General features: G+C 38.7%; 1 protein-coding gene across 1 annotated transcript in view; it reads right to left on the bottom strand.

Annotated features, from left to right (window-relative positions):
- Nucleotides 1–6,604: 6,604 nt before the first annotated feature.
- Nucleotides 6,605–13,780, bottom strand: part of LOC124155158 — a 61,163-nt gene continuing 53,987 nt past the window's right edge. Inside the window, exons 19-23 of the mRNA XM_046528874.1 lie at nucleotides 13,408–13,521; nucleotides 11,586–11,709; nucleotides 10,037–10,294; nucleotides 9,766–9,933; nucleotides 6,605–7,249 (exon numbers count right to left, since the gene is read on the bottom strand). Of these exons, the coding sequence (XP_046384830.1) occupies nucleotides 7,062–7,249; nucleotides 9,766–9,933; nucleotides 10,037–10,294; nucleotides 11,586–11,709; nucleotides 13,408–13,521 (852 nt within the window). The 3' untranslated portion in view covers nucleotides 6,605–7,061. The remainder of the gene's footprint in view (nucleotides 7,250–9,765; nucleotides 9,934–10,036; nucleotides 10,295–11,585; nucleotides 11,710–13,407; nucleotides 13,522–13,780) is intronic.

The following is a 13,780-nucleotide window of genomic DNA, read 5'->3' as shown; positions in this document are numbered from 1 at the left end:
CTCTACGGCTTGAAATACCGCTTTCAGATGGAACGACTTTTCACCGGAATGTGAAATTCAGGCGACTTTCAGACAAGACGACTCCCTGCAATGCAGTGTGTCGTGCCGTGAACGGCAGCCGGCGGAAAATTGTTTTGTGTGAAAGTGGTCTTACGATTGAATCATGTACATATATGTACAGTAATTCTTCGACATATGAGCAAGATATGTTTCGAGAACTTGTTCGTAAGTTGATAAACCTATGCAAGGCATCGAAAGGTGTTGCTATCCTGCAGAATGCAACACTGCATTACGTTTTTGTGTTAGCTCAAGGCCGCTCAGTTTATCCATGATGTTACTGTACCAGCGTGTTGAGCAGTTTATTGTGGAGGCTATAAGAACTTTCATAGTGAAGCATGCGAAGCATAAGTTGTCAATTTCAGTAACAATTTAAGCTACATTGCAGAATAGAGAATATAATTTGAACTGACTCACAAGTTAGAACAAATAAACGGATGATGTCGTCAGAAATCGAGGGAATTTCCCTATTGATCCAGATGATGTGTAAACTGTGCTCCAAGCATATTCTGTGAGGCCATTTCTAAATCAACATCGACCACTACTGTTATCAGTGAACGCCAGATCATGACAATATTTATGCCAAAAAAAGAATAGATTAGACCTAGAAGGATAAAAATGTTGAATCAAAACCTGGAGAAAGAACCAGTGGCTGCCTGATGTAATGTGACATATATTGGTCAATCATGAATTCTTTAACAATGTGTAATTTAAACTTTCTTGCTTGGCAAATATAATTATGGAGACGGTCTTAAGTTTTTTTCTACATAGATTTCCTGCTAATTTACGTCTTTAGTGAAATTGTTTTCATTCACTTCTTGCGGTTGTTCATTTAAATTTGCCATTGATTCAGATAATAAGATTTCATCCTTGGAACCGAGTATCGAGAACCGAGGGGGTAGAACCGGACTGGTACCGAGAACCGAAAAAATTTAGGAACCAACTCATCCTTACATAGAATACATTTCAGGAGTGCACCTTCCAAACATTTCAGGGGGGTTCAAACCTCTCTACCCCTCTCTTCCCCTTGGCTTGTTGCAGACTTGGTCACTACAATAATTAATAAGACAGGAAATGAAATATAAGAAAGCCTCCATAAGAGGCAAAGTGATCGAACGGTCACTGTGAAGAAAAAGACGAAAACAAATGGATCAAAAACTGCTGTGAAAACATAAAGACAAAAGGAAGATTGTGGAATATGAAACAGCATATAAATAATATAAACAAGAGACACCTAGGAGGAAGAAAGCCAAGATGGAAAAACATTAGAGATTAGGATGAGAAAGGGCAAATCGAGATTTAAGGCATTGGCATAATATGAAATAAGTAGGTACATATGTATAACAGCCATACCAATATTTTCCCTTGTTGCGACTACCTACCATACATCTGCTGACAGCCACACAACTAGGGATTAAGACAATGGAGGGCTTTAAGAGCAACTAATACTGGGGCTATGGAATAGGGGAAGTGCGGGTGCCCTCCCCCTGAAAATTTTTAAGTATTTATTATATTTAATATATTTATTATGTATTGTAACGATACACGCCTGCTTATCGTGCATCGTCGAACAAAGATTATGATCTTTTGATTATGATAATTTTGTACCCTATAGGAGAGATAGGGATGGGAGAGGGGGAGGAATATTTATCTGCGTAATAAACAAACTAGTGAGCACACTGGAATGGATAAGAGATGATTGTGAGATGATGCCTGTAAGTGTTAAAGGTAAAATTGGTCAGAAAACCCTAAAAATTACTGCTATCTATAGAAGCCCAAACGAAGGGATGCATGCGGTGGAGGTTTTAGCGGATGCATGCTCGGAAAGTCCGGAGGATCATACAATAATTGCAGGGGATTTAAACCCTCCGGGAATTCACTGGGCTGGCGACGCTGTCGTGGTAGGGGGCGGTAAGGCCCAGGAATTTGCTAGTCGCCTTGTAAATGAAGAGGGCTTTGTGCAGGTGGTGAAAAAACCCACCCGTGGGGCAAACATACTCGACGTCATGCTGGTGAGGCCAGAAGGGTTGGCGGGTGAAGTAATTGTCTCTCCGGGAATAAGCGACCATTCGGCGGTGTGCGTACAACTCAACTGGGCCAAGGCTCAGTTTAAAGAACCAGATAAGGAAAAGATAATATGGCAGTTTGGGAGAGGGGATAGAGAAGGATTCCAGTTATTTTTAAGGGAGAGGTTCTCTGAATGGATAAGCAAGGGACAGAGTGTTGAGGAAATTTGGGAGACATTTAAGCAGATAATGAATGAAGGCCTAAATACCTTCGTTCCGAATAAAAGAATCAAAGAAAATACCGACCCAGAGTACTACAACCGTACAATTAGATCACTGAAGAGAAAAATAAGAGTGATTCACAAAAAACGGGATCGGAGTCCAGAGTTATCTACCAAGTATAAAATGATAATCCGCTTATTAAATAAGGAAAAGAAATTAGCCAAAGAAACGTTTTTGCGGAATATTATCTCTAAAGACAACAGTAATAAATTTTATAAATATTTGAGAAGGAGGAAGGGGAGCAGGGATAACATCACAGTTTTATTAAACAAAAAGGGGTCCTTAGTTACAGATGATAAAGAGAAGGCTAATGAGTTCAGCAACTGGTATTCTAATGTTTTTGCGAGTGCAATGAATAGAATAGATAATTCAGATATTTCACTGGTTTCTTGGGAACGGTCGGGGATGACGAACACACAGAACCCTATTCCACTACCAACTCAGAAATATATAACAAATTCAAAAAAATGAGGCCAAATAAATCAATAGGACCAGATGGAATTTCAATCGATTTACTGAAACTGGGAGGGAGTGCTGTGACGGGTTATATTCTTCATTTATTCAATGTAACTATGAACAACAATACCCTACCCAAGGACTGGAAGAAGGCTAACATAAAGCCCATATTTAAAGGTGGTGACAAAAAACTTGTTGAGAATTATAGGCCAGTAAGCTTGACTTCAGTGGTTTGTACATTAATTGAAAATATAATTGCCGAGTACCTCCGGGATTTGTGGGAAAGTGAAAACTGGTTATTCGAATGACAACATGGTTTTAGAAAAGGACACTCATGTCAAACCCAACTCTTAGGGTTCTGTCAAGAAATGGCCGACTCCATGGATGCGGGTTTGGAAGTGGACGCCGTTGTAGTAGACCTGTCTAAAGCCTTCGATAAAGTCGAACACAATCGACTCATACTAAAGATGAGACAATTACCCCAGCAAATATACAAACGGGTGATCCTGTGGGTTGAGGACTTTCTGAAAGGTCGAACTCAAAGAGTACAAGTTGGGGATATGAGTTCCGATGAAACAATGGTTACATCGGGGGTGCCTCAAGGTAGTGTTCTTGGGCCAACCTTAGTTTTTAATTTATATAAAGGACCTTCCAAACAAAATTAACTCGCATGTTAGACTTTTTGCCGACGATTCCATTATTTATAAACAGATCGGAGGAGAGAGGGATCATGAAACTCTGCAAGTGGACATTAATAAAATGGCAGATTGGGTGACTCAGAACGGGAGGGATATAAACGTAAGTAAATGTAAGCTTATATCCTTCAGCAACAAGATAAATTCTACCAAAAGGGACTATCAGTTCTTAGGTAACCCTATTCCTAGGTGTGACAACTGTAAATACTTAGGTGTCCACCTGCCTAAAGATTTGAATTGGGGGCTGAACGTTCAATATACTGCTAAGAAAGCCTTCAACAAACTGCACTAGGTGATGAGAAATCTAAAGGGAAGCAAGTTTCGCACGAAGGAAATGGCGTATAAAACACTGGTTAGGCCTATCCTAGAGTATGCCTCAATGGTGTGGGATCCCTATGAGGTGGGACATATAAAGGCCTTGGAGAGAGTTCAAAGAAAAGTGGCTCGATACGTTTTGGGTAGGCATCGGAGGATAGAGAGCGTATCAGGCATGTTAAAAATACTGGGGTGGGAATCTTTGGAAAGTAGGAGAAAAAGAAACCGACTCTGCGGTATGTATAAAATATACAAAGGGGATAAAGCATGGAGGGAATTAAGCAATGAAGTGGGAAAACCTAATTTCATTGGTAGGAACGATCATCAGTTCAAAATCAAATGCCGGGCGCAGAGGACCAATGTTAAAAAATTTTCATACCTGAATAAAACAATTGAAGATTGGAACAGATTGCCTGCAGAGTTATTTGAGCCATTTCCTAGTAATGTAAAAATATTTAAGAAAAAGCTGAGAAAGTATTAATTTTTTTAGAAATTTTAATTAAATTTTAAAATTTGTACAACTGTCTAGTTGATATGTGACTTTGTGGGGATGTTGTGTTTTTCTTTTTTGTATATACATGTTACCACCTGGCCAGTTGCCAAATTGTAACTTATGCAATAATAATAATAATAATCTAAGTTCTTAAAGTTACGTGGGTTCTGCGGCTCGCGGTCAAGATGGGAACTCAGAATAAGGACGCAGCTTTGAATGCAATGGTGCAGCAAGGAGATTAAGGACCTCGTACACAGCGTTTGAATATCATACACATTTATTAAACAAAAAAAATGAACAATTTAATTCTTAAACACTAATGAGAGATGGAGTGATGCGGACTTAGGCAAGACATAAATGACATACATATCACTGCAAAAACGAAACGAATATGCCAAAAATGATGAATACGCAAGAAACAAAAAGAAAGAAATCTTACACCTAATATATGAGGGATGAGATGACTACTGGAATAAGTGCAAAAATGACACTGAACATTTCAAGAATCGACATGACACGGGCACTCGTTATCTTTCTCAAATTGCGACCAAATCCACTGAACTTCATTTTAAGACAGGTTTAGATAAAGTTCGTTGCTTTACTTTAAAAATTACAGGCTCCACGTTCTGTTTTATCAAAATGAATCTGACGTCGATCCTAATGGAATGACGAGAACGGGAGAAACGTGATACAATGGAGACGGTCTTTGGACTGGGAAAGAATGACGTGAGTTTATCTGCGAGACCACTAGGTTATTATGACGACACACATGCACACTGGGGACTTTCTTCGAGGGCATATGGGCTGGCTGGAGCGGGAGAGGATCGGGATTATTTCCGTGTCCCTGGAGAGGGTTTAGAGTACCTAAGTATCAAATGGCAGGTCCGAATCCTGGTCGCCGCATCACAATCCGTCAACCGCGGGGAACTGCATCCCGTGGATCCTCGGATGTTGTCGTGATGTCTTGACGCGGCGAGGACACTTTCCCGTTCCTCGACTGCACTCTGCGCTCTCCTCTCCGGCACGCCTTCTCCGTTGTTGCGTTCCCTGACCTCCGAGATGCCGTATGCCCGTCTGCAGCAGCCTCGTTCTTTCTGCACCCCCTCGGCACGTTCACCGTGTCACCTCTGGTCTCCGTCACCTGACCCACACTTGGTCAGTCTCTGCCCAACCTTTCCGCTGGAGATTATTCTCACACTCTTTAGCAGAATGTCTCCCGCTTTCTGCGGAATCCCCCCAAGTTCACCCAATACCGGGCCTTAAATACCCATTTGAACATAAAAAAAGACATACTAAATGATACCAGACGAGAAAAAGAGGTCGCTCACTACTTGCTACGATCGCACGCCAACTTGAACAGGGAAAAGGGCAGGACACGAATGCGGAATAAGCCGTGACAAGGCTTTTCGTCACAATATAATATTTAAGTATTTATAAATGGTTCAAAATGATGAGTTTTATGGCTTTCTGAGGGATCTTTTAATAATTCTTGCTATTCCTTAAGTAATATTTATCCAATAAGGTAGTTTCCTTCATCATAGAAAACAAGCCTGTCCTTCCGGAGTATTTGCATTCTTATATTTTCTCCATTCTTCAATGAGATCTAGGACTTCATCCGTGATCTTGTGGTTCATGACCCTCAACCCCTATATATGTACATGCAAATGCACCTCCCCGACTTCCTTCCAATGGGTGTTGGAAAAAAGAGGTAGCATAAGCAATGCCGCATTTGTTACAAATTTTTATAATGGTTGTCTGTCTTTCACGGGTGCTATAGTTGGAAAAGAACTATTTTCCAGGAAGTTAGTTGCACAATTCAAGCATGAAAGTATTTCAATACGCATTTTTAGAAGAAAAACAATATGTATTATACAATGTATATTAGAGTCCACGGCAATTACAGTCAGCCTATAAAATTGTGTCTTTCTTGGTTGCTCTCAAATACTTTTTTGTGATCGAAATCAATAATATTTTGCAGAAAATAACTTTAGCGCAGACATATGAAGGAATAAACTACATATATGTACTGCAGGTTGCTTACGTAAAATTATAAGCCAGGCGATATGACTGCATAAGAAGTCAAAATTTTTTTTACTAAAAATGTTTTTCTTTGCAGATATATGATAATATGTAGTATATAATTGTATAGTAATCAGTCTTATAAACATGAAATTAGCGAAATAATATATTCGCCATTGAAGATGAACTCCAAACTTTTACCAGCAGTGAGAGTGTTAATAACAATCTCCTGGGCCAACATTCCTCAGAACTGAATGGATTTTAAATAATTGTTAGTCATATTTAACTATTTTAGAAAGTCTTTTATTGAATCTTGGATGTCATGAACAGTTGAAGATACGTGATGTTTCTGCACAGGAGACTATCACTAAAATAGATGAAGATGCCAAATCACAAATGTTTGACTTATTTTTTTTTAAAAAAAAAAAGGGCAATGAGTGTCTTTTTTGCAATGTGACGAAGACAAGAACCAGATTTGTTTCTTCATCAAGGAGTATTATGTTAACTACACAGTCACAAAATAAAATTGAAAATACAAGAACACAACATAAATATCACTGTAAGCACCGGTCAAATGATATTCCGCGGTACTTCATTAAGGCAACCACTTAGAGTGTAGATAAAAAAATATATGCACTTTGTACGTTCCTCTAAATAACACCATATGGCTTCACATTGGGTGTACACTCTGCTATCCCACAAGAGGAATGTCCATGAATCGGGCACCACAACACAACATTAGCCCAAAAACTCAGATGCACTCAAGTGTCCCTCAGCAATCAATTTCTCTGTTATCTCTGGGAAATCCACTAAAGTATCCTGATCATCACTCCTCTTCCACACCCTAGCGTCATACTGGCCCATTGGCTGAATAAGCTCCTTCAACCTGTTTTCCGCCTCATTACTTATTGTAGCATCTGAAAATCCTGGAAAAAAAATAATTGGTAAATAATACATCCCCATGCTATGGTACTACTTTTTCTTGAAATTTATTGAGCAAGATACAAAAACTAGAGCTATGGAGCATTAACATACTTAGCTAAAAATGTAATTGTTAAAAAAAATATGGATTAGGCATACTTTAAAAGAGAAAAACTTAATAAGAAATCACAAACTACTTTTACACAGAAATAATGTCATACTTATGCCACATACAGTGGATGCCCGGTTTAGCGAGTAAGACATTTTACAAGAATTGGGTTTAAGGGAGTGATAGTGATTGCATTGCCAAACAGCCTATGCTTTACATGGAAAATAAATCTGATGTGGCGAGGTCAAAAAGTTCCTTCCACTGAGTACGCTCAGTTTTACGACGGATATTTCTCAAGGGCGATGTACCACTGAGCAAACACTAACTACCATGTTTTGTATTAACCGCTAATTAAACTAAAAATATAAAATGCATATGAGATCAACCACACCTAAAGCCAGTTATGTCCAAGCACCAATGTGATTTACTGCCTTGAGTATGCTCTGTGCACTCCCATTTTACATACTTTAAACTGAGTGCTCGTTGTATCCACGTTGTGGATCCAACGAGCGCTCAGTTTAGCATGGATTTCCGAGGGATAATAAGCACTCGTTAAACCGAGCTTCTACTGTACTTCCATACTCTATGATGAAAAAGACATTTAGAATTTTTAAGAAGTGTAGTTTTTATAATAAATATGTGACCATTTAATGAAATACATTTTTCTTAAATGCAATACAGTGGAACTTAGGTAGGTATGTTCCTCCTTAGCATGTTTTCCCCTTTAGTACGACGATTTCTCCCGGACCCGGTCCATCCGAGTGAAATACACGTAAAACTATTTGGTTAGTATGCTTGAAATAGTGGTGCTTTTCTGGTTATTACGCTCAATTATTTGCCATGAAGCAACCAGCAAGTCATTTCCTAGTATTTACAGATTGTGTAAACCTCTGAGTTCATTAGTTCCTTAATTATTATCAGCCATTGATCTTCTTGCATTCATCCCACATCTCTCTTTCTACGACTGTGAAGCATCCAAATGCAGTTCTCAACACCAAGAGTATGCGCGTCATTACTAGTCAAGTATTGCAGGAGCAGAAGATGCTTCTGATCGCCACGCGAAACTTAAGGCAAAAATACTCCATCTCGGTACAAGAAATAGAAAGCAGACTACATTCACAATTTTATAAAGAGCATTTCAACTGTAAAATATAAAAATTTGCTAATAATAATCTTTAAATGTCTTATTATTCGTCTTATAAATATCGATATCAATCGATATGGGTTTATTACGAGCACAATTGTGTATGGCTTTTGCCGGGATCAATGGTAAAGAAAATGCAGCACAATTATTATGATTTTTTAAAACAACCAATTGATATACTGTAAATCGATTGACTATTGGGAGTTCGTCGGAGATGCATCAAGGGAACGGGATGATGAGTTAAGGAGTAGTACATTCTATGATATGCTTTATTCCGCTCTACAAACCGACTGCCGCCTCCTCCACGTGCCTCCCCGATCGTCCAACCGTCGTTGCCTCGAGCATGCCGACACATCACCTCCACCCCCACAGGAGAGCGGTCGCTCATACCGTGGGATTTCGAGTCATCAACAGCGTGTGATGAACGGAAGTCGGCGACAGGTGGGGAAAAGGCAGAGCAGTCATTACAATACTCAGGTTGATCATAATTTTCTATGAGTAATCTCTCCTAATGAAAAAGTGACCCCGCTAAACTTGTCCTATTAAAACATATACGACAAATCACGGGAGAATGATGACTTTTTTTATGTTATTGTCTATGAAAAATCTATGAAAACATTGTGATTTTCGTTCACTTTTTTTATGGCAGTTTAGTGCTAATTTTCTTGATTTAAAATTTGAAAAGAGTTCAGGAAAGCGAGTTTTTTTTTTAAGTATACCGGGACTAGCCACGGTGATAAACTAGTCAAGAGTGAACACCTCTATGTGTTCTATGCCCGGGCCTGCTCTCCGGCTGTGGCACTGTGCGCACGACTTGGGACTGCTAGTGGCATCATATGCCCTGCAGTCCAGCAACACCTTGTCCAGTAGTGTCCGCAAATATCCACAGGGAAGAATGACACCTCGGTAGCTTAACTGGCTAAAGCACTCGATCAGAAATCGGGGGATCTGGGTTCGAATCCCGGTCAAGGCGAATGATTTTTTCTCTGTGGATCTTTCGCACGATCAGGAAAGCGATCCTACAAGAACTTCAGACAGTAATTGTAGTTATGACAACTTTTCCACAGATTGCAATAACCCCAATTTCTATTATTTACTTCACTGGTTATCACGTTTTCCAGGATAGCACGTTCATTTTTTGTGGTCCCTTCAAAAACGTACTAAAGAAGTTCTACTGTAGTACCTTGCTGTAAAATTATTTCAATAATCCTTCTAAATAACTATGGAAAAGAAATGGCACACACAATTCATTATCTCAGGATACTAACCCTTGTAAGTACACACAATTGCCACTAATGGCATATCCATGAAATCCTTGACCATTTTCCTGACATCTTTATGCTTAACTTCTTCCACATTCCCAAATTCAAGAAAAAACACTGTAGATCCCTCAGAATTAGCATCCATGCATTGTGCTCGGTACCAACTGTCATCAGCTGTAACAAAATAAATATTCATTTATCATCCATCCAAGTAAACAAATTTCCGAAACAAAAACAGTGTCACTGAAGCAATAACTTGATTGATTTTATACATTACCTGAAAACTTGGCAAAGCAAATTTCACCAGCCCTTGGCACGTATGGGTTTTTAGGCAGGCTTTCACAGTACTCGCAAATTTTGTTCTGGAAATCCTCGTAAACAACGCGTAGAAGAGGATGATCACTGCGACAAACTACCAGCACAGCTTTTCCAGGAACATTCAAAGCAATCAATTTTATCCTCACAAAACTTTCTCCATCCGATGGCACAGGAAGCACGTCCTCCTCTAGGTCCGCATGCTGGAACACTTTCTCAACTAGAATTCCCACAAGATATTTTAAAATACAAGAATTAAGTATAAACAAAAGTTTAATGGCTATAAAGTCTAAGTCACGTTACTGACACTTTCATAAAAAAAAACAATGTGATGTTTTACCAGATAAATGAAGATAATAGATTTTTTCAGTTATATCCAAAAGATTAAAAATCAAATAACAAGAATAGAAAATTAAATGAAAATGTTCCTGCAGCAGGAGATCCAATAACCTACATGCCTATGTTCGATAGTCCATGGATGAGCATACATAAAATTCATTGAATAACACCATAGTAAACACAACTCTCCAGATGCATTATTAAAGACAGAGAGACTCATCAGAACTTGTACAGTAAAACCTCCATACAATGAGATCGATAGGACTGGGGGAAAAAATGATTTCATAGAGGCTGGTTAGGCATATGAGGCAATTTGCAGATTATGTTGATGATTATGATGAGCAAAGACTTCAAGAAAATTAAAGACACGGGACGAAAATGCAGCAGCTGCATTATACTCCTGTACACGTATTTTTCTTGAAGAAAAAAGAAATTCTGACTAAGGTTATTAGCATGCTTCATGATAATGAAATATGGGATACTTCGGGTCTATTGATTTGGGTTAGATATTCATCTCTTGCCATGGGCCAATTAGCAACTACAGTAGAACCTCACTTACGAAACTTTCAGTGGAGAACCAAAAATAGTTTTATATCTAAGGTTTTTCAGTAAAGGAGCATTAAATCCTTTTCAGTAGGGTCTGCTTTGTTTCCAGGATGCAATTACTCATTTGGAGGAAAGAAAATGAAGCCTAATAATCTTGTTTACTCACGAGCAACACCACAGATGATGTGTTACTTAAAGAGAAACATAACTTTGCATTCCTGAACAACATTACCCATTCCATACACATTGTTGCACATCTTGGTCGAAATGCTAGCATTTCTGGCACTAAGCCGCAGGGTTATCATACTAGAGAAATTTCAGAATGGTGACACTAAATGTTCATAGAGAAGCCAAGAAGAGGTGGGGGGCTATATTTGGAGAAATACGGTAATATGAGGGCCTTGAAATATTGTTCATTACAGCAAGCAAATCTTACAGACTATTGAGGACTCACAGAAGACTCTAGTAACAGTGGTAGTCAAAATATTAGCGATGCCCATTCTAGCATTTTCATATCAGATTAACTATATATAATGCACAATTCTCAGATAATTATCTACTGTAAATGAAAACTCACAACTGAATTCAATCACAATGATAACTAGTAAGGGCACAGGGTACTTCACCTGCAAGTGGAGTAGAGGGCTTAGTTGGAGTCTTCTTTTCCCACATTTCATTTAGTTTGTCATTCAAGCTTGCACCATTCCTCATGTGTAGCACACAATACCTCATATTGCCATCAGGACAAGCCTAGTGAAGAAACATAAAATGGGAATTTTACATACACATTAAAAATAGGATTTATACAACAAAATTATACTTGGGAACTACCTATTTAAATTATGGAACTTTAGTAAAAATAAGTATGTAATAGAAAAAGTCTTAACCAATAAAAAAGTTCTTTTTGTCAATACAGATCTTTCTATCGATTTTATCATACAATATCATGCATGCATAATAGCAATATATCATATCTTTCCTGGCCATTTATGTCTTCATACTTGGTTCTCAGAATGGTTTCCGGAAAGGCAGATGAAACAAAACACAGCTCGTGCCATAAATTCACAACATTCTTAAAGCTGTTTTACATGGTACACGGAATTGTGCAATCTGACATACGTGCGAAGGCTCAATCAAAATTGCATCGTGTAAAGCAGTGAATTGCTAGAACACATGCGAGAATATGTGGATGCGAGATGGCAAAATAGCCCGCTCTAATTTCGTTCAATGCATTCGCTCAATTCCACGTCACTTTAGAAATTAATGCAGCTCTAACCTGCGCAATTCCGTGTCCCATGTAAAACCGCCTTTAAAACTGGAGAATCGAAAGGACAAGTTAACACATTATTTCTAGATTTTCAGAAAACTTTTGACACAGTACCTCACAAAAAACATACAAGTTACAGCCATGCGGGTTAAATGAAACAGTAGGGGGGAAACGTGACTTTCTGTGTGATCACAAGGAAAAAGTCATTATTGATGGAGTTATCTCTGATGCAGTTAAAGTGACATCAAGTGTCACACAAGGAAGCATAATCAGCTTCCTTTTGTTCAAAATGAACTCTGCTCCCAAATTAGCAGTAGAATACATTTATTTGCTGATAAATATTGAAAATATGTACATATATTTGCCATATATTGAGAAATTAGTGATCACTTTGACTCTGAAATTCTAGAATTCTGGATTTAAATGAAGATCAAGCGTGGAGACTAGAACTTAATCTGAGCAAATGCATCGAGGTGCGGGATCAAGCTCTGTGATTAATGATCCGCATCCCGCAGCAGTTGTATCCCGGGCAACTTGTGTGAGACGCGACAACTCGGCATGATGCCTTTCAGTGCAGTTTCTGACGTCGTGCAGTGGTTTCGAAGCATTCGTGCAAACCACTTTCCTGACCATGTGACCTCGCAGCCACGGGTGCATGGTTTTCAGAAACCATGTATTACCTGTAGCAGTAGGAATACGAGTACAATCATGTTACCACCGCGAAAAAGATCGCGGTCAGGGAGAGAAAGCTCTTAACGATTCTGGAAAGCAATATAAAGTTATAGACAATATGCGTAAATAATAACAGATCATATAAAGGAACTTCTTCTTGCCCTAGGGTGGGCACACAAAAAAAACTTAGAGATTGATAGAAAAACGAAAAATAAAATAAAAGTGGGGAACTTACGGGGAAATTTTCTATGGGACGCAGCCCATCTTTCTCAAGTGAGAAGAGGAGGGAAAGTGATTAATTAAGAGTGATAATGTGCCAAATGGATAGGCCTAGGAATTCCTTTTTCTCCCACACAATTAAAGACATGAGTAAATACTAGGCAGAACATCGTTCGAGCACTTCTGTTTTATTAGTTAACAGCTTGTGTTCTAACATCCCCCACCACATGCCATTTGAGGCAGCTTGCAGGGTAATCCATGGATGTAGATGCGAATAAAGAAATACTCACAAACTTAAGATGTTCTTCCTTAGTAATAAGATCACTCATGAGGGCAGTCATTTGCTGGTTGAGCTGCTCACCAAAAGGCCCCTTCAGTCCTATCCTTACAGACTGAGCTGGAATCTTTCGGGATAAAGAGAGTTTTCTGTTAAAAATCCAAAGCACTAAGACTAACAAACTCTGACATGAATACACAATAAGAAATAGAAACTAATGCCTGTAATTTTTTTAATGCAAGCACTCATTAAAAAAAATCATTCAAACTTTCACTTACACATACAGATAGTTCAAATTTCCAGGAGAAAATAGCTCCAGAAAATCATCGTCGGATGTTGATCAAAAGGATACAATCCTCATTCTGAACCGGTCATATTTTGGTGAG

This window comes from Ischnura elegans, chromosome 3 (genome assembly GCF_921293095.1).
Source record: "Ischnura elegans chromosome 3, ioIscEleg1.1, whole genome shotgun sequence".
In the NCBI taxonomy this organism is placed as follows: Eukaryota; Metazoa; Arthropoda; class Insecta; order Odonata; family Coenagrionidae; genus Ischnura; species Ischnura elegans.
Note: the sequence above shows the minus strand (reverse complement) of the source record. Positions and strands in the feature narration are given on the sequence as shown.